This window comes from Sturnira hondurensis, unplaced genomic scaffold (genome assembly GCF_014824575.4).
Source record: "Sturnira hondurensis isolate 20B ecotype Veracruz unplaced genomic scaffold, ASM1482457v3 Scaffold0019835, whole genome shotgun sequence".
In the NCBI taxonomy this organism is placed as follows: Eukaryota; Metazoa; Chordata; class Mammalia; order Chiroptera; family Phyllostomidae; genus Sturnira; species Sturnira hondurensis.
The window spans coordinates 1,187,052-1,206,838 of NW_028092466.1; the positions used below are offsets into that span (position 1 = coordinate 1,187,052).

Genomic DNA, 19,787 nt, shown 5'->3' on the forward strand with positions numbered 1-19,787 from the left:
GGAGGGGTTTGTTGAGGAGGATCTTAGATTATCCAGGATCAGCAAGGAAACATGCAATGATTGATTGAGCAGCTCTGCCCTGAGTGGGACAGTATGGGGAGCATGCACACACCTAACAGGACCTTCTTGTCTGACCTCTCTGCTTAGAGCTCAATAGTCTTCACATGCTATAGGAACTGATGTTAAAAGAAGTTATTTATTTTTTACACTCGTTGATTGGGCACTAGAAAGTGACTTTTTTCCTAGAAACTTCTTCAATTCATTTTTACCTGAAAGGTGAGCTGGGCAAGGTAGGTCAGCTTGTCACACTCGAAGAGCCCACGGATGGTATACTGGTACATGGAGAAGGTGATGCTGTCTATCAGGTTGGTCACTCGCTCCTGGAGGCTCTCAGCAGGGCCAGCCTTCTGTACAGCCTTCTGGAAGACAGTGCTGAAGGCCTGGGGGTCAGGAGGGTAGGCAGGACATAGGTGATTTACACAGCTGTCTTTGTTTACAATGAGTAGCCCTACCTGTGAAAGCATTATAATTGCTGAGTCACAGAAACATTTTCCCAGCATAACCTGCCAAGAAGGGACAGTGGCAACAAGAAAACTTTTGTCTTTGTTTATTGTTTTCTTAGTTTGCTCATATAAATTATTAGGTTATCATAATGTGGGAAAAGCTATGAGGCATGAAGAGAAGAGCCTATGTTTTGGTCAGTGAAAAATAAATCCCCAGTGGCCAAAATAATTAAATGAAATAAATTTTGTTGCATAACTAACCAAATAAAAAGTAAACACTGTCAACAATAACCAGTTAGAACTATTATTCTACCCATTAGATTTTAAATTTTAAAAAAATCTTTCTTTAAGGATTTTATTTATTTATTCTTAGAGAGAGGGGAATGGAAGGAGAAAGGGAGAGAAACATTAATGTGTGGTTGCCTCTCTCATGCCTCCTACCGGGAACCTGGTCCACAGCCCAGGCATCTGCCCTGACTGGGAATCAAACCAGCGACCTCTTGCTTCACAATCCACAATCCACAATCCACAATCCAGTCAGTGCTCAATCCACTGAGCCACACCAATCAGGGCCAGATTATAAAACTCCTGATGGCAGAACCAATATTTTGTACAACTTTGTTGTCTTAAAGAGACCCTTGTACCTGACAGGGCCTCAGAATACTTTTAATTGGTTAGTTTTCCTGTGGTAAGGATCAGAATCTCAGGCGCTCTTTTCTCTGTTCACTCTGCAGTCATTTGATGGGTCCCTGTACATGTCTCTTTTCCTCGTGGACCCTCCCTGCAAAGCTGGGAACACAGGCTGCTTTGGGGGCTTCCTCTGAACTAGTTGTTATGGGCATAATATAAATAAAATTCATATGAGTCAACTTTTCATTGTTTTAGACTTAGATACAGGCTTTAAAGACCATTTTTAAATTTTTTAAAATAATTTTTTAATTTAATTCTTGTTCAAGTACAGCTTTCTGTCTTATATTCCCAACCCAGCCTGCCCCCTGCCCCATGCTTGCCGCCGCCCCACCTTTAGTTATTGTCCATGTGTCCTTTATACTTGTTCATGTGAGTCCATTCCCTTTTCCCCTATGATTCTCTCCCCTCTGGACCCTTTTTAAAGGATTTTATTTATTTATCTTTAGAGGGGAAGGGAAGGAGAGAAGTATCAATGTATGGTTGCCTCTTGTGAGTCCCCAGCTGGGAACTAGCCTGCAGGGACCCAGCCTGCAACCCAGGCATGTGCCCTGACTGGGAATCCAACTGCGATCGTGTGGTTCGCAGGCCCGCGCTCAATCCACTAAGCTACGCCAGCCAGGGCAGATACAGGCTTTAAAAATACATTTAAGTATGCTGCATTTTGAATGTCATATGATTAGAATGAATCATTAAAAGATCAAAATATAATTGGGTCTTTTACATTTTTGGCTATGCAGATTTTTCATTTCTGTTTTTGTTTTGTTGCTTTAAATTTATTTATTTATTTATTTATTTATTTATTTATTTATTTATTTTTAGAGAGAGGGGAAGGGAAGGAGAAAGAGAGGGAGAGAAACATCAATGTGTGGTTGGTTGCCTCTTGCACACCTCCTACTGGGGACCTTGTCCGCAACCCAGGCATGTGCCCTGACTGGGAATCAAACCTGCAACCTTTTGATTTGCAGGCCTGTGCTCATTCCAGTGAGCTACACCAGCCAGGGCTTGTTTCATTGCTTTAAGAAGAAAAATAATCTTGGGGCTTTCTAACACCAGACCTTTGAAACACAGCGGAAAATATAGAAGATTTGTGCCTCAGTCTATCCTCATTTGCGAAATGGGGGAAAACGTGAATTCCTCTGTCTAGCCCATAGTGCCATGGTGTTTCTTATTAATGAAGCCCTTGCAGATTTTCTTCATTCAGTTTTGATGAGCTGAGCAAAATCTTTTGCCTACCTTCACCCCAATCCATTATGATATTCACCCTCACTTGGTAGGCTTTCAATGGGATTAACAGCTTGTTGCAATGTTACCCACCACCACACAGAGCAGTTTGGGAAGCTTCTTAGTCCACAAATACTGAGTGGATAGTTTTCCTCAGGTGGTTACTATGGCTTTTCTCTAAAAGTCAGAATGACAATGACCAGTAAAAAGTCTCTAGTTACTAAGTTTCAACAAGGTGATTCACAATACATTTTAAAAACGTAGGTACATTTAGCTTCTTCTTTACACTAGAGTACTTTTACCTCTCTCTTCCTTTCTATTCTAAAAAGAAGTCCCCTTTCCTCTTATTTCTGGTTTTTGAACCGCTCTGGTGCTGGGCCTGATCTTGCCTTCTGTGGCTTCCACCAGAAGGTCTCTCCTGCCCACAAGATCTTATTTTGGCTCTAACTACATTTGTTGCTCTTTTAGGGCCCTTATCCATTACCTTTGTATGTTAGATTTTTTTTTAATCTTTTCATTTATACCAGATTGTGAGCACACAGAGGTGGGGGCCAGGCCTTACTGACTCTTGTCTTTCCCAGAATCTAGCCCAGCTCTTTGCATATAAAAGGCACTGAAAAGATTTGTTACAGGAATAACCGTCCTGCTGGTACCCCAAAAAGCTTGGGCAAAGTGTGAGGCTGCCCTGGACCAAGGGTCTGAAACTCAAATGCCCTCAGGGGCCAGGTGTGAAGGTCCAGTGGGGATAGGGACTGTGGCAGCCCAGAGGGAGGAACGTGCCTGCCTAGGAAGCAGCCACCCCTTAGCTCTAGTGGCTTTATGTCATGTGGAGCATGAGCTCAGACTGCCAAGTATCCCAGACTTTCATGAGAAGCCAGAAATTAAGATTTGTATGCATCTCCTTTTTAAAAATCTTTGTAACCAATGAAAGTATTGCAAAAGTCCTCTGAGGGCCAAGGAAAACAGGTTAGCAGACTCCCTGGGCCTCCTGTGCCCTGTGTTCTATTTGCTTCTGCCTATCAGATTCCTCCCCTTCCAAGCTCTTCCAGAAAGATTAGCCCTCTAGCTGTGCCCCTGCCCACACCCCACCCCTCACCCCCCACACACACAGCAGAGGGAGCTGTGCCTTCAATCCATCCATCCATCCATCCATCCATCCATCTGTCCATCTGCAGGAAAGCCTGGGGAGGTGTCTGCTCACTGGGAACACCCTGGCACCCTGCAAGTGCATCCCGTTGACCCTCTTCTAGTGTTTGGCTGTGTTTTGAAGAGAAATGACTCTATAATTAAGTTCCACCTTTACCATGTCATGAGCTTCCAAGTTCATACTAAATCTGACTTTTGAAGAGTTTTTGCATGTCTATAAACAAATACACACATTTTAATATACTTCTTCTCCAAACACTTTGGAAAACTGGGATGTGAGACTGTGGCCTATCTGTGGTTCTTACACTTTGAGAAAGCCTCTCTCTTCTCTGCCAGGAATAGCAACTGTGAAACCAAACCTCAGGCTAAAGCCAAGACTATTTTTGCTTCAAATCACAGAGAGCTTCTGAGTTATTGTTGTTTTGGTATTTTCTGAAGACACTTACTTTAGCTCCTTATCATTAAGCATTTAAACCTACTTTCAAAGATCAAGCTGATCAGTGAGCAGTTTTTTGCCATTCTTAATAACAATATGGGGAACCCAAATTCTACCTCCTTACAATTAGAGCTTCCAATGACAAAACAAGCATATGTCATGGTGCTGTTGTTAAAAAACAGTTCACAATGTGTTTTTGAACACATGTTTTCATGGGCTTTGTCTGACTTCTTTTTCCTAGGAAGTCATGGAGCTCAGCTGTAACTACTCTTGGAACTGGGTGGTGATCCTGTAATTATGAGGCTTATTATGCTAACTTTTATACAGTTTTAAAATAATTTATAATTCTTTTACATGAGGTTTTGACTTGAATATTAGACCAAGTGTTGAATTTCTTTTAAAAACATAAAATATTCCCAACACAATTCAATGAATCTATAGCAACTGTGAGCTGGGGGACAGGGGTTGGAAAATGGTGACATGCCATCTCCAGCTAAATGAGTCCAGGTTTAGGGCCCCCCGATTACTCAGCTGCACACCCTGGTCTCCAGGTGGCAGTTGAGCTTTACACAGTGAGGTGTGAAGCTCTGGTGTGCGTCTGCATGTCCTCTGTTTGTTGGGTTAAGCCAAAGATGTTGTTCAGAAATGCTTCACCACCTACTAATGCCTCTTCAATTGTTTTTTTGGTGCTCTAGGGGAGAAAGATATATAATACTTGCAGGGATGCACTTAAAATTTATGTCTTTTTCATAAGATAATTTTAGTCAGCACTTAGAATTTGCTAATGTCTTTGGTTTTAGAAATATTTCAACAACTATAAAATAGTAGTTTTGGGATATGAAGGTAATAAGAAAAGTATAAATAATTTGAAGTTGGTCTGTCATCATCGCCTGCTTTGGTTTTAATGGATATGAATGACACACACATTTGCTTGTCACTATATATTTTAAGCTCTTTGGGGGCAGGGATTACTTCTAATATTTCTAGGCATCCTTTTCCACACACTCAGTGAACATAGCACCTGCTCCATTGTGGTGTTTACTGGTGAGGCTGAGATGTGGTACAGCATCTCCTCCATTCCAGCGAAATAACCAATGAGTTGTGAGAGACCTAGTTAAAGAGATGAAGAAGGTAATATAGGTTTGAAGCTGCTCTTCTGTATTTGATCTTAAAGAGCTGCCATAGCCAATGAAAGCACAAGGATGATCTCCCATGGAGACCTGCACTGGTTCTATGGTACTGCTTTATGATGATTATGCAAAAGCCCCAGGTGGGAGTCACCTTGAGAGAAAACTGGTACATGGGGTGGATCTTGCTGAGGTCATTCATGATGAAGTAGAGCAGGGAGGCTCGGGCAGCAGCTGGTCGATAGTGCTCTCGGGCCTCGTTGATTTTCGCTTCAGTCACATTGGCCTCCTGGAACTGTCAGAAAAAGCAATAGTGGTCCACTGTTCAAACCAACCTGAGAGTCAACTTGGTCTCTCTGCATAAGTACATATGCGTCTGTGTGTGGGATGGGATAGATTGGGATGGCTGTAGGGGCTGGAGGGTTAAGAAAGCCACTATGGCATTCTGCAACAGAGCTTGGATGAAAAAGATGATACACTTCAGTCTTCCCCAGGAGTGGGGTGTCAGCTCTTCCAGGGGGGTAACGTGGGCTACACATGCCTCCATGCTCCGCATCTAACAAGAAGGAGTTCATAGAATCACAAATATATATATTGAAAGTCAACCAGAATTCTAGGTGGGGGAAATCCAGTAAAAGAAGCACAATCTAATCTTCTCTTTTCTTAGTTTTTATGAAAAAGTTAATGCACTAATTCACAAAGAAAATGTCTCTCAGTGATATATTCTATTTTTAGCAAATTACTTATTAGAGGTAAAAATAAGAGAACTAAGCATCAGAAAGAGAGATTCTGTAAAAACACACCACTAAATACAAATCTCAGTCTGACCTGCCTCACACTCCCAAATAGAGTGAAACTGCTGTTAATTCATGAGAGCCTCACAGGAAAAAAAAAAACAACAAAACAACAACAACAAAAAACCAATGATTTTTATGGAAGATGAGCTTGCAGTAAGGAATTAAAACTTCAGGAGGAAGTGTTACCAAAGGGGGCAATTAGAAGACCCTGCCACACAACTCAAAATCCCAGTACTAGCATCCCAAGAGCTGAAGATGATCAAACAATCTAAAGCTCATCAATAACTAATTAATCTTAAAAGCAGTAGAGGTAAATAAAGCATAAAATCAGAACTATATATAAAAAAAACAGGCATTATCTGAAAAAGCACTAAAAAGAACTAAAAATAAATATACAGCCATTTAAATGAAAAAACTCTTCACACAGATTAAATAATTCATTCAAGTTGTGAAGAGAATAAGCAAACTAGAAGATAGATATGAGGAAATTGTTACAAAAGGAATGCAGAGAGAAATAAGGATGGAAAACATGTAAAAGAGGCAATGAGACTTGGCAGACAGAATATGAAGATTCAAAATACATCTAATAGAAATAAGTAGAGAATAGAGAATGAGGGAGAGGCAACATTTGAAACTACGATAGTTAAGATTTTTCCAAAAGTGATGAAAGGCCAGAGCTCTTTCTTTGAAACAGAAAGGTTAAAGAAAGGTTATCCTCCACAGGCTATTGAAGAAATAATTATTTGCTTCAATTAGAAGAAAACTGAACCCAAAGGAAGAAATGAAATACAAGAATTTCTTAAATATAGGGCTAATGTAAATAGCAAAGTCTTTTCTAAAAACCACAACCAGTTTGGAAGTAGTAGGTAAAAGCAAGTTCGAACTAAAATATAAAACAGTAACAGCAGATGGGAGAGCATGATCAAAGCATTCTGAAATCCTTACATTATTCTGGAAGAGGCTAGATATATTGCTGAATTTTAGACTGTCGAATTAATGTCTCTATTGTTAAGTCACATATTAAATGAATTGTATTTTTATTATATACATGAAATGAGGTTAATGAAATAAAACAGAATGAATGACTTTAAAATCAGCAAAGGATAAAGGAGGAGGATAAAGAAAAGTCAAGAAAGGAGATAAAATGAAAGGCATGCTTAGTAGAAAACACAAGTTAAGATAGTAGAAAGGAATTTAACTATATCTGTAATGTTAATAAATGTAATTTGGTTATATTCAGTAGTTAAAAGACAAAGGTGCTCAGAAGGGAGTGGACATGAACAGGAATCACACAATTGTGCATACTGGTGTTATCACAGTCCCATATTCTTTAAGCTCACGTGGGTCCTTAATGCTGTCCATTAATCTCTACGTCTCTGTCAACTTTCATTTCCATTTCTTGCAACAACTATTGTAAGCCTTCACTCTTCTCCCCAAGCCCTCTACTTCACCATCATCCCCTCTATCAGCAGGTAACTTCACTCATGCTTCCACAGATTATATAAAGACCATAAGGAAGAGATTTCCTTAATTTTTGCCTTCCCTTCTTTTTCCTTAATTTTCTGTACCCCTACCTGAGTTGTCCATATGCCCATGAACCATTTCTAGATTCATGTTTTTCCCCTACCCCCTATCACATTGGAACAAACTCTCCATCTTTCTAAAGATACGCTGTGTCTTGGCCAGGCACTCAGCTGGTTAGAGCATCATCCCAATATGCCAGAATTGCAGGTTTGCTCCCTGGTCAGGGCACGTACAGAAATATACTGATGAACGCATAAATAAGTGGAACAGTGAACTGATGTTTACCTCTTTCTTCCTGCCCCTCTTTATTTAAAATCAAAGAAAAAAAAAGTTCTGGCACAATGATCGATGACTACTAGAGTTAGTGGGGTGATCACATTGTAAGGTATAAAAATGTTGAATCACTGCATATACACATGAAACTAATGTAAGTGATATAAGACTGTATACAAATTATTCATAAATTAAAAATAAAGATAAGCTCTTCAGTGGTGACCTGAATTACATTTCTTCTGAGTTTCTTACCTACCCCACTGTATTAACCACTCCTTGTCATTCCTGTAAATTCAACTCTTCTTGGCAACTGTTCCTTTTGCCTTACAATCCATGCACCCTCCCACCCCCAGCTAAGTAAGGCCTTAATGCTCAGCTTCATCCATCTGAGGAGGAAGAGCCTTGAAGGATTGGTGTACTCTAAGTGGCTGTCATTTCTGTCTTTTCTATTACAAAGTTTGGCTACTTTAAAGAATTGCCTCTAGACTAATGCAGGCTTTGCTTCTCCTGCTTCACTAAAACTATTCTTCCCAAGATCACTCGTAACTCCATTTTGCAAAATGCAGTGGACACATTTCAGCCATATTTTGAGTTCTCAGCATCACACAACACTGTTGACATCTTTTCCTCTTGAAATACCTTTTCTCGTGATACCTTATTTACCTGCTTTTCCTTCCATCTCTCTGCTCTATTCCATTCTTCACATCTTTACTTCTCTTAAAATGTGTTAGTATTCTTCAATGCTCTACTCCCACTCTTATTGTGTTACTGGCCCCCTGGGTTCTTGTGATCTCCCAGGATAGAAGTCAAGAGGGATCACCAGAAACCTCTAGAGACCCTGGTGCATTGGTCTGGAGCCAAACCCAAGTTTCCCACACAGCAGGCAAGAAGTTTACCACTGAACCCTCCTGGGTTCTTGGGAAATCCTGAGACAGAAATCAAAAGAGTTCACCACAAGAGTAGTTCTCAGGCAAGAGGTTTATAAAAAACTTGTGTGCTGAGGGAAAGAGCATTTAAAGGGGAAAAGAAAAATGTTATTGCTTCCCAAACAAAAGCCAGGGAACAGCTTTAAAGAAGTTGGGGTGGGAAGGATGTGTGATGCCTAAATATGTAGATGCAGGGACTCTGGTGCCTGTGCAGTGGAGCCACATTCTTCTTCATGTGTCATATGTCTCACTAGCATGTTAAATCTTAAAGGAGGGGTGTGGGGTTTTTTTTAGCATTTAAATGAGTGGGTTGCTGAAAGGGCAGTCTTTCTCGCTAGTACACATGTGTGAGTGAAGGGAACGCAATATAAACCCATTGGAGCGGAGATTGCAGACAGCAGCGTCCTTTAGTCTAGCTGCTAATTGGCTGTAAGGAGAAGGGAAGATACAAGGGAAGGTTAACGAGTTTTCTACTTCCTGCCCACTGGGCTGCAGGAGTAGCCTGCCTATTTCAGTAGCACACACATCTTCTAGGTAACTTCATCCACTTCTAAAATTTCAGTGTTCAACTAATATTTCAATGATGATTCTCAGCATTCTATCACTAGCTCAAGATCACATATCCAAAACCTCGTGGCACATTCCCATGTGAATGGCCCAAAGGCATTTCAAACTGAACATAACAAACTAAAACCATCATTTCTTCTTATTCCCTAATCCACTTCTAATCTCTTCTTTCAGTTGTTGACAGCAGTACTTTTCCAGATGTTTGTTCTTGGAACCTGAGCCATTTCCCTGACTACATCTTCATCCACATACAGGGGTGGGCAAAAGTAGGTTTACAGTTGTAAGGGAAACAGAGTATATTATTGGATTATTTATTAATTATTGTACTATTTTCCATATAAACAAATGTAAACCTTCTTTTGCCCACCCTGTATAATCATATCCAATCCAGTGAGTTTGCCAATTCCATCTCTTTGAATTTGCTTATAGCTCTTGCCCACTTCTTTGCACCATAACTGCCAACCTTAATTCAGGGTACCATCGCCTCTCATCAGAATTACTGCACCCTCTACTATTTTCTCTGTCTCCACATCCCCAAGCTCTGCTCCAGTTTCTAGCCGGAGTGATCTTTCTCCAAAGCACAGTGTTTATTACATTTCTCTCTTGTTTTAAAAGGGAAACAAACAGCTCTTTTGTGATACCTGACTCCCATCTGAAGTGCAAACCTCTTAGCATGGTCTACTAAGTCCTTTGCAATGGAAACACCGCCTACATTCATGCCTCATCTGCAGTGACCAATTCCACCCTCATCTACAGTCTCTTGATATTCCAGTTACACCGAAGAGAAACGTCCCCCTCCCTCTGGCTGAGTGCTTTTCCTTGGTGTGCTCATGGCTTCTCGTGCTTCCTCTAAAACAGCTCTCACCACTGCTTTGTTGCTGCCTGCTTATCATCTTTCTCCTTCAGAGAACCAGGTCCTGGGAGCCTGAGATTCTGGCATTTCATTGCTGAACCCTCAACTTTTGTCATGGAACTTGAAATATAACAACCTCCAAGTATTTATTGGATGAACAAATGAGAAAAAGATAGAAAACAAAATGAAATGAAACAGCAAGAGAAAAAAGAGTTCTAGAAAACACTTGGTGCATGCCAGGCACTGGCATGTGATCACAGGCAGTGATCATCAGTAAATGATCACTGGCTTTAAAGAGAAGGGTAGAGAGGGTAGGAAAGAGGCAGAGGGGAAGAAGAGATCAACATGGTCAGTTCCACCTTTGCCCTTAGTGGATTGGGTTGTGTCCCCCATCTCTTCTGCCCAAGGGGTGAAACTTCTGCTGAAATAATTTTATGAACTTTGCATGCCCCTACCTACAGATGTGGAGGCCACAGAGAACCGCTGATGAGACTGTGGTCACACCACAGCCACAGAGACTTCGAGGTTGGCCCTTCCTGCTCTCAGTCTCTCACTCCAACCTCAGGTATCTGTTATCCCAGAGTGGATATGAACTGGTTTATTGGCCCTGCCCATCACTATTCTTCACTTTTCCTACCTTGTCCCTGCCCAGAATAGAGTCCAGAATATTTGGAGAAATCCCAGTAATCTGACAATAAGTGTATTTCCTCAAAGTTGTATTATTCTCGGACGCACACCTGCACAGAACCAGTACCTTAAATACTCTTCTGATCCAGGAATAGGGCTGAAAAAGAGAAGAACCCTGTGCAGGTTCAGCACCCGGCTGGGAAGGGGTGAGGGGGTTTGCCCTACGAAGTTGTGTCTTTCAGTCCACCATAAGGGAAAACAGAAGCCTTCCACATGTTGTGCAATAAAGAAAGTTATGTATGTAATTGTTTACGATGGCACTGTTTTTGAGAGCCAACTTTCCTGGGAAGTCACCAAAGCTCTCTCATTAAAATCAGTTGTGTAACAGGTTTGCAGGCTGGGGTTTTCTCAGGGTGCAGTCATGCTTGAACCAGCTGACTCTTACAACAATGTGATCCCTGAACTTCAGGGCCATGACACCAGCTCAGTGAGGTATGAAGTTGGAGCTGCCATTCCCTGCACAGAATACAAGGCCCTCACAGACTGAAGGACCCATCAAAATTTTGTGGAGTTGCATTGTCAAAAGCATTCCCCTGAAGGTGGGAACTCCACAACCCAGAGTGTGAGGCAGTCATTTCATGAATCTTGCTTAGCTTGATTTTCTAGAAGAAACTGAGTAACAGAAACCATCTGTTACTCTGGCTACTTCTTTTTTTTCCCTGAAAGCTGAACTCAGGGTTTAGCAGGAGGACCTTTGCCTCCAAGCTTAGGCTGCCAGAGCAGTTTTACCTTTTTCTCAACTTCTGCAGCAGTCTGCTTGGTGACCTCAAGGTTCTCCACCAGGGCCATGTCTCCCAGGAAGTTCCCGGATGCGGAGGAGAGGTGAGAGAGCAGGTTGTCTTCTAATGTTTTCAGGGTGATTTTGAACCCATTCTGCTGCTTTGTGAGCTCTGACTGCAAACATAAAGTAAGGGGAAGTCACATATAGAAGCCCGGAGCATCCTTCTCTCAAGATAGGTCTGAATAAATAAAGCTTTATAGGCCCAGACTCCCTTCTCTTGGGGATAGCAAACTGAAGACAAAATAGCAGAATGATCGAGTCCATAAGCAGATAAGATGCAAATGAGTTGAATCCCTACTGTACCATTTCCTGATTATGTGACCCTACGCTAATTTACCATCTTTGCACCTTTGTAACCTCAGCTGGGTTCACCTCAGTCCCCACCTCTAGGAGTGCTGTGCAAAGCTTCACACAATGAGGATACATTGTCTGTTCATTAAATGGAACCTACTTTTTGTGAATAGTCAGAGGGTAGGGTCAAGTGTGAGTTCTCCAGAGAGTCCTCTGTATCACCACTTTACTCTTCCCAGACAGATAGCTCTCCAATGGAAAAGGTCTTTTTGTTTTTTTGTTTTTAAACAAAAGCAACCCAGACTGTCTCATACAGTTTAGACGAGATCCTTGCAGGACTCTGCTCTGGGCTGGGGTGGGTACTGGTGGCCAAGCTGAGCTCACCTGGCCTTCCTCTCTGAGGGTTAGAGTGCATACATACCCTGAGGCACAGGCACACTCCCTGTTGGGGCAGGGGCAGAAAGGCAGGCAGCTGCCATTTCTTCATCCTTGTATAACCTGGGGTGATTGCTTTTGCATCCACTAAAGAACGATCTCCCTGTTAGAGGCTCCAGCCATGGCTGCCCGGTCATTTTCTGTTTCTTAGTGATGCATTTCTGAATCCTGCTTCAGGCCAGGTTTGCTGCTGCTTGCTGGGAATGCTGTGTCAGGGGCTTTGAAATTATTCAGGAATTAGCTTAAATGCCACCTTCTCACAGAATCTTTTCCTGACTTCCTCAGTTTAAACTAGTCCCTGAGCTCTCTAATATCACTCTTCTTAATTTTTTTCAAAATTCTTATTACCACCTGAAATGATATATTTCATTTGTTTGTTTACATTTTTATTTTCTGTGTCCCTCCAAGAGATGGTAATCCTGTGAAGGCAGACACATGGTTTTCCTTGGAGGCTGCTGACTCCTTAGCACCTGCTACAGAGTTGGTGCTCCAGAGATAGCTGGTCCATAACAGGATACTTGCAGGAAGCAAGGCCCAGGAATCCCTGATGTCAGTCTCACATGAATTGTAATTCTGGACTTGTAATTTCTAATCTAATCAGGGCTAAACAGAGTACAACAGGGATTACTTGCTCTGGACTGAATTGTGTCCCCACCAAGTTGTAGGTTGAAGCCTTCACTCCCATGTGACTGTATTGGAAATGGGCCTTTAAGGGGTTGAATATAGTTAAATGAGGTCAATGTAGTGGGGCTGGGGTCTGATGGGAGTAGTGTCCTTATAAACAGAGGCACAGGAGGAGTTGCTTTCTTTCTCTGCACACACAGAAGAGGTCGTGAGTACACAGTGACATGGTCATCTACCAGCCAGGGTGGACAGTCTCACCAGAAACCAAACATGCTGGTCCCCAGTCTTGGACTTAACAGCTCCCAGAACTGTGAAAAAATAAATGTCTGTATTTAAGCCACTCAGTCTATGGTGTTCCATTATAGCAGCCCGAGCCAAGACACTATCCTAAGGTGGCTGAATCTCTTTTCAGTGTCCTTGCAAAGCTGAATCCTACTTAGTCCTGTCCAAGGAATGTGACCATGTGTGAGAGGAGGCCCTCTTGTACTGGCCCGGCATGTTCACAGCCTCTCCGAGGCTCTGCTCTTGGTGATTAGCCTCTTTCTCTGACTGTCTGTTCTTTACCTCACTTTATCCTCTTTTTCCCAACTTGGTGTTCCAGGTGGCTAGATGGTGTTGGTGCTCCTCCAAAGTCTAGCAGAGCCCCTGCAGCTCAGCTCCAGAGAGAATGAATAGCCCTCCATACCTCTCCCAGAGTGGGGAGCACTGTGGGATTGCTGGGAACTGGGCGCACCTTCAGCTGCTCCAGGTCTGGTCTCTCCATGCTGACCACAGAGGCCAGCAGCTGGTCCTCTAGGCCATCCCTGGTCACGGTGAAGTTTATCAGGGTGGCTTGAGCCTGCAGCTCGGGCTGGTAGTGAGGATTGGCCAGCTTGGTGTGGAGTATGAGCCGGAACTTGGGGTTGTATTCACACTCTTTGTCTCCGATTTTAATGAACCTAGAACATAGAAGCTCTTGTGAACTGGGGTACCTTCCCATGAGATTCAGTGAGACAGAATTCTAGAGTTATTTTTCCAAGACCATAGTAAATTATATTGCCATTTCAGGTGGATTCCTCCTAAGTATGTCTAGTATGAGTGCTAGGACCCTGGTTCGCATTAACATGGGGCACAGGGGTGGACAGGAGGGGAGGGGACTTTTTCTCTTGGCCACCATGTTTGATTTTTCAGGCACAGCTGTTTGGAGAGCCATTTACACATTAGGAAGCATTTCCAGTAGATGGCAGTACAGTATGTGCAGGAAGGGGCACTTTTTTAGTTGGCAAAAATGTGCCTCGCAGCCTGGCAGTAGGGCTCAAATTTTTAATGGCTGATGGTGAAATGACTTCCATGAGTGAAAATGGTTAATTGATTAAATGAGCACATCCTGAGGACACGTAAAGGTGAGTTATGGCCTGAGCACTGGGAGAGGCTTCTGAGTCCCACAGGCCTTCATGATGATCATCCCTCCCTCTTCTGTGTGCCTGTTGCCCTTCTCTTTCCTCCTTTCTTCCTCCTTCTGCCACACACTTATCGCCTACCAGCACCCAGAGCCATACTTATGACTCATCGGATTGACAAGGAAATGAGTTTTCAGGAGTCTGGCTTAAATAGAATGCTAAGCTGAAAAGTCAGCCTGTTCTTTGGCCACTTTCCTTCTAAGGTTCCTCCAAACTAGTGCCCTTTGGCCATTTAGAAGGGAGTCACAGAGGACATTGACTGATGGAAGCAAAGTTATTCTAGGCAACTTTCTCCAGGCTGTGAGGGCAGCTAAATCATGCCTCTCCTGGAAGAAAGAGAAGAGTGTCTTCCATGGGTGGAATCTTGACATGACTTAAGGAGAGGATGTTTTGAGAAGAGCAGATCTGTCCACAGTTCTACTAGGATGGTGAACCAACTCTTCACAAAGGGTGGACAACACAGCTGGACCTTACCGTCCTTTTTTAATGACTTCTCTCCCAAGCAGTGGTCCCAGAATAGGATCAATGGACTCTTCCAGGTTTTCAATGAGCACCATATCCCCTGCTTCCAAGGCACGCTCTATGGTTTGAAGGTAGCTGGGGAAAGGCAGGCAGTGTGAGCCTGTGGCCATGTGTGGTTGCCAAGGCAATTTAACAAGACCTCTGAAGCACAGTGATAAACTTGGAGGCACACTTACCTGGACGGTTTCAGTGGCCACATTTTCTCTATTAAAATGATATTGACTACATAATCCTATGTAGTTTTAGAAATAGGGAAAAATTACAAAAAATGAAAATTAACTAATCTTTCCATTTATCATTTACATTTGGTGTTTGTATGTTTGGATGTAGCATATTTTCAAGTTTATTATCAATATTTCTATTTACAGTGATATGTTGGTACTTGTTAATTTGTTCTGGAACTCGTGATGAGCGCTGAAACCAACGAGCACTGAATGATGAAGCATTTGCCCTTTCCTGTCAGTATCATGGCTCATACAAGTTCTAGCAAATGCAGCAAGTCCCAAGCAGGCACTGGGAGCTGCAACATGTTTTCTTTATCAAAATGCAATGAGTACAGGGTTTGACAGGTTCTGAAGCTGATGAGTACTGAGGTATGACTGTGTTTTATATTATAATATTTATATAATAATTTATATTTGCATTTATATTTATTTAGTATTGGATTTACACAGCATATTTGTTTTATAACCTGGTTTTTGTATATAAAATGCATTGTAAATGTTTTCTCATGTCATTAAATATTCTTCTATAACAATTTTTATACAACTGGATGTTAGATTGTGTTGCTACATCTTAATTTATTTGTAACCAATTACCAAAATCTATGTTATTTTAAAATATTTAATGTTATGTAGAGTATAATGGGCATATTAAAGGTTTGACTTTCTGTAAATAGTTTTATGAGCTTGCTATAATTCCATTCCAACAGTAACTAAAAATAATTTTATAGACCTTGACCAAAGTTTTAAAGTTAACCTAAATACTAATGAAGATAATAAAAAATGATAATGAAGAAAACTCATATAAGCTAATACTAAAATATTTTACATACTACAACAATATATATATGTAGAAAAAAGTCTTAAAGGATGTCATAACCAAAACATTAGCACTCTTTTTCTATAAATAATAAGTTATAAGAGTTAAAACATCTTTTGGTGATTTTTCCTTTTTTTCTATAATGATATATTATTTTTGTGATGAGAAATACCACAATAAATCTTACTAAATACAAAACTACATAATTAAAGACTGGTATAATACATAAGTAGAAAGGATTAAAGACTATTTAATAAGATAATTTAATGTAGAGTTAAAAAATTACCAGTAATTAATTGGGGAAAGGATGGATAATTTAAAAAATGGTATTGGAAGATGGCTAACCAATTAAAGAATTAAAATTAGGTCTGCACCTTTTAGAATACCCTAAACTGTTTTACAGATGATTACATTTCATTGTAAAAAGAACATACTTAGAAATCTAAAAAAACCTAAGTGAATATTTACATAATTTCTGGATAGAAGATGACTTTCTAAGCAAGGTCTACAGAAGAAATGAGTGACAATGTGAGCAAACTGTAGGATGTCAAATACTGCAAATGAAATTAAGAGAAAAATGACATTCAAACAAATTTCCACTTGGATGGAGGAGGGCTGCACTGAATAGTCTTAGCACATATTATATATGATGTAATATTTGTATTCAAGTAATAGATACTAAATCTAGAAAACCATGTAACAGAAAAGTAGTCAACGAATGTGAACGGAGATGTAACTGAACAGACATTTACTGAGGGCCTCCTACGTATCAAGTGCTGTTTTTAGTGTTAGAAATATAGAAATGAGCAGCAAGAATGAACACTTTTTCTTATTTTTTAAAAATATTTTTTATTTAATTATATTTCAAGTACAGTGTTTTATTACTCCCATCCAATCCCACCCCCGTGCTCCGCCCCCTCCCTCCCATTTCCACCCTTCTCAGTTGTTGTCCATGTATCCTTTATATATGTTCCTCTAAACCCCTCCCCTATTTCCCCTGAAATTCCCTCCCTCTCCCCTCTGGTCACTGTCAGCCTGTTATCTATTTCTGTGTCTTTGGTTATATTTTGCTTGCTTGTTTGTTTTGTTGTTTAGCTTCCTGTTAAAGGTGAGATCATATGGTATTTGTCCTTCAACACCTGGCTTATTTCACTCAGCATAATGCTTTACAGTTCCATCCATGATGTTGCAAAAGGTAGAAGCTCCTTCTTTCTTTCTGCAGCATAAAATTCCATTGTGAATATATATACCATAGTTTTTTGATCCATTCATTTACTGATGGGCACCTAGGTTCCTTCCAACTCTTGGCTATTGTAAGTTGTGCTGCTATGAACATTGGGGTGCATATGTTCTTTGGTATTGGTGTTTTAGGGTTCTTGAGGATACAATCCTAGAAATGGAATTGCTGGGTCAAAACGCAACTCCAATTTTAGTTTCCTGAGAAAATTCCCTACTGTTTTCCATAATGGTTGCACCAGTCTGCAGTCCCAACAACAGTGGACCAGAGTCCCCTTTTCCCCACACCCTCTCCAACATTTGTTGTTTATTGCTTTGTTTATGACAGCCATTCTCATTGGTGTAAAGTGGTAATTCATTGTGGTTTTAATTTGCATCTCTCTGATAGCAAGCGATATTGAGCATCTCTTCATGTGTCTCTGAATCCTCTGTATGTCCTCCTTGCAGAAGTGTCTGTTCAAGTCCTTTCCCCATTTTTTAATTCGGTTAGTTGTCTTCTTAGAGTGAAGTCGTGTGAGTTCTTTGTATATTTTGGAGATTAAACCTTTGTCTGAGGTATCATTGGCAAATATGTTTTCCCTTACAGTTGGTTGTCTTTTGGTTTTAATGCTGTTTTCTTTAGCTGTGCAGAAGCTTTTTATTTTGATGAGATCCTGTTTGTTTGTTCTTTCCTTTATATTCCTTGCTTTAGGGGACATATCAGTAAAAATGTTGCTGCATGAAATATCTGATATATTCCTGCCAATGTTCTCCTCTAGGACTTTAATGGTATCATGGCTTATATTTAAGTCTTTTATCCATCTTGAATTTATTTCGGGGTATGGTGTAAGTTAGTGCTTGAGTTTCATTTTTTTGCATGTAGCTGGCCAGTTCTCCCAGCACCATTTGTTGAAGAGACTATCTTTACCCCATTTTATGTTACTGCCCCCTTTGTCAAATATTAATTGACTATAGAGAGGTGGGTTTATTTCTGGGTTTTCTATTCTGTTCCATTGGTCTATGTGCCTGTTTTTATGCCAGACCAGGCTGTTTTGATTACAGTGGCCTTGTAATACAGTTTGATATCAGGTATTGTGATCCCTCCTACTTTGTTCTTCTTTCTTAACATTGCAGCTGCTATTTGGGGTCTTTTATGGTTCCATATAAATTTTTGAAGTGTTTGTTCTATGTCTGTGAAATATGCCATTGGCACTTTAATAGGTATTGCATTGAATCTGTAAATTGCTTTGGGTAGTATGGACATTTTGATTATGTTAATTCTTCCAATCCATAAACACGGTATATGTTTCCATTTGTTTGTGTCTTCCTTGATTTCTTTCTTTAGTGTTGTGTAGCTTTCTGCATACAGGTCTTTTACCTCCTTGGTTAGGTTTATTTCCAGATATTTTATTTTTGGTTTTGCTATATCAAATGGGATTTTTTTCTTGATTTCTGCTTCTGCTGTTTCATTGTTGGTATACAAAAATGCCTTTGATTTCTGGATATTGAGTTTGTAACCCGCTGTTTTGCTAAATTCATTTATTAGTTCGAGCAGTCTTTTGGTAAATGTATAGGATTTTCATGTACACTATCATGTCATCTGCAAACAATGACAGTTTTGTTTCCTCCTTTCCAATTTGAATGCCTTTTATTTCCTTTTCTTGCCTAATCGCTGAGGCTAAAACTTCCAATACTATATTAAATAGAAGTGGTGAAAGTGGATAACCTTGTCTGGTTCCTGATCGTAGTGGAAAAGCTTTTAGTTTTTGCCCATTGAGTATGATGTTGGCTGTAGGTCTTTCATACATGGCCTTTATTATATTGAGGAATGCTCCTTCTATTCCCACTTTGCTGAGTACCTTTATCATAAATGGGTGTTGTACCTTATCAAAAGCTTTTTCTGCATCTATTGATATGACCATGTGGCTTTTGTCTTTGCTTTTGTTTATGTGGTGTATTACATTTACTGATTTGCGAATATTGAACCATCCTTGCATCCCTGGGATGAATCCCACTTGGTTGTGGTGTATGATCTTTTTGATGTATTGTTGGTGCGATTTGCTGATATTTTGTTGAGGATTTTAGCATCTATGTTCATCAGCAATATTGGCCTGAAGTTTTCTTTCTTTGTTGTGTCTCTATCTGGCTTTGGAATTAGGGTGATGCTGGCTTTATAAAAAGAGTTTGGGAGTTCCCATCATTTTTGATTTTTTTGGAATAGTCTGTGAAGAATAGGGGTTAGCTCTTCCTTTAATGCTTTGTAGAATTCTCCTGTGAAACTATCTGGTCCAGGGCTTTTGTGTGATGGGAGGTTTTTTTTTTTGTGTGTGTGTGTCTTTTTTTTAAAATTTATTTATTTATTTTAATATATTTTATTGATTATACCATTACAGTTGTTCTGTTCCCCCTTTCATTCCCCTCCACCCGCACCCTCCCTCCCCCACCATTCTCCTCCCCTTAGTTTATAACCACGTGTCTCAAGTTCTTTGGATTCTATATTTCCCCCACNGTCTGTGAAGAATAGGGGTTAGCTCTTCCTTAAATGCTTTGTAGAATTCTCCTGTGAAACCATCTGGTTCAGGGCTTTTGTGTGATGGGAGTTTTTTTATTACTGCTTCAATTTCATTTCCTGTTATTGTCCTGTTTCGGTTTTCTGCTTCTTTTCCATTGAGTTTTGGAAGATTATATT

At 40.5% G+C, this 19,787-nt stretch overlaps 1 protein-coding gene across 6 annotated transcripts in view; it reads right to left on the reverse strand.

Annotated features, from left to right (window-relative positions):
- DNAH9 (dynein axonemal heavy chain 9) overlaps positions 1–19,787 on the reverse strand; it is a 393,611-nt gene that overhangs the window by 56,975 nt on the left and 316,849 nt on the right. For all 6 annotated transcript variants that reach the window (XM_037028297.1, XM_037028295.1, XM_037028294.1 and 3 more), the window contains 5 exons: positions 14,795–14,917; positions 13,615–13,819; positions 11,480–11,644; positions 5,278–5,418; positions 270–440 (listed from right to left, as the gene is read on the reverse strand). In XM_037028297.1, the coding sequence (XP_036884192.1) occupies positions 270–440; positions 5,278–5,418; positions 11,480–11,644; positions 13,615–13,819; positions 14,795–14,917 (805 nt within the window). The remainder of the gene's footprint in view (positions 1–269; positions 441–5,277; positions 5,419–11,479; positions 11,645–13,614; positions 13,820–14,794; positions 14,918–19,787) is intronic.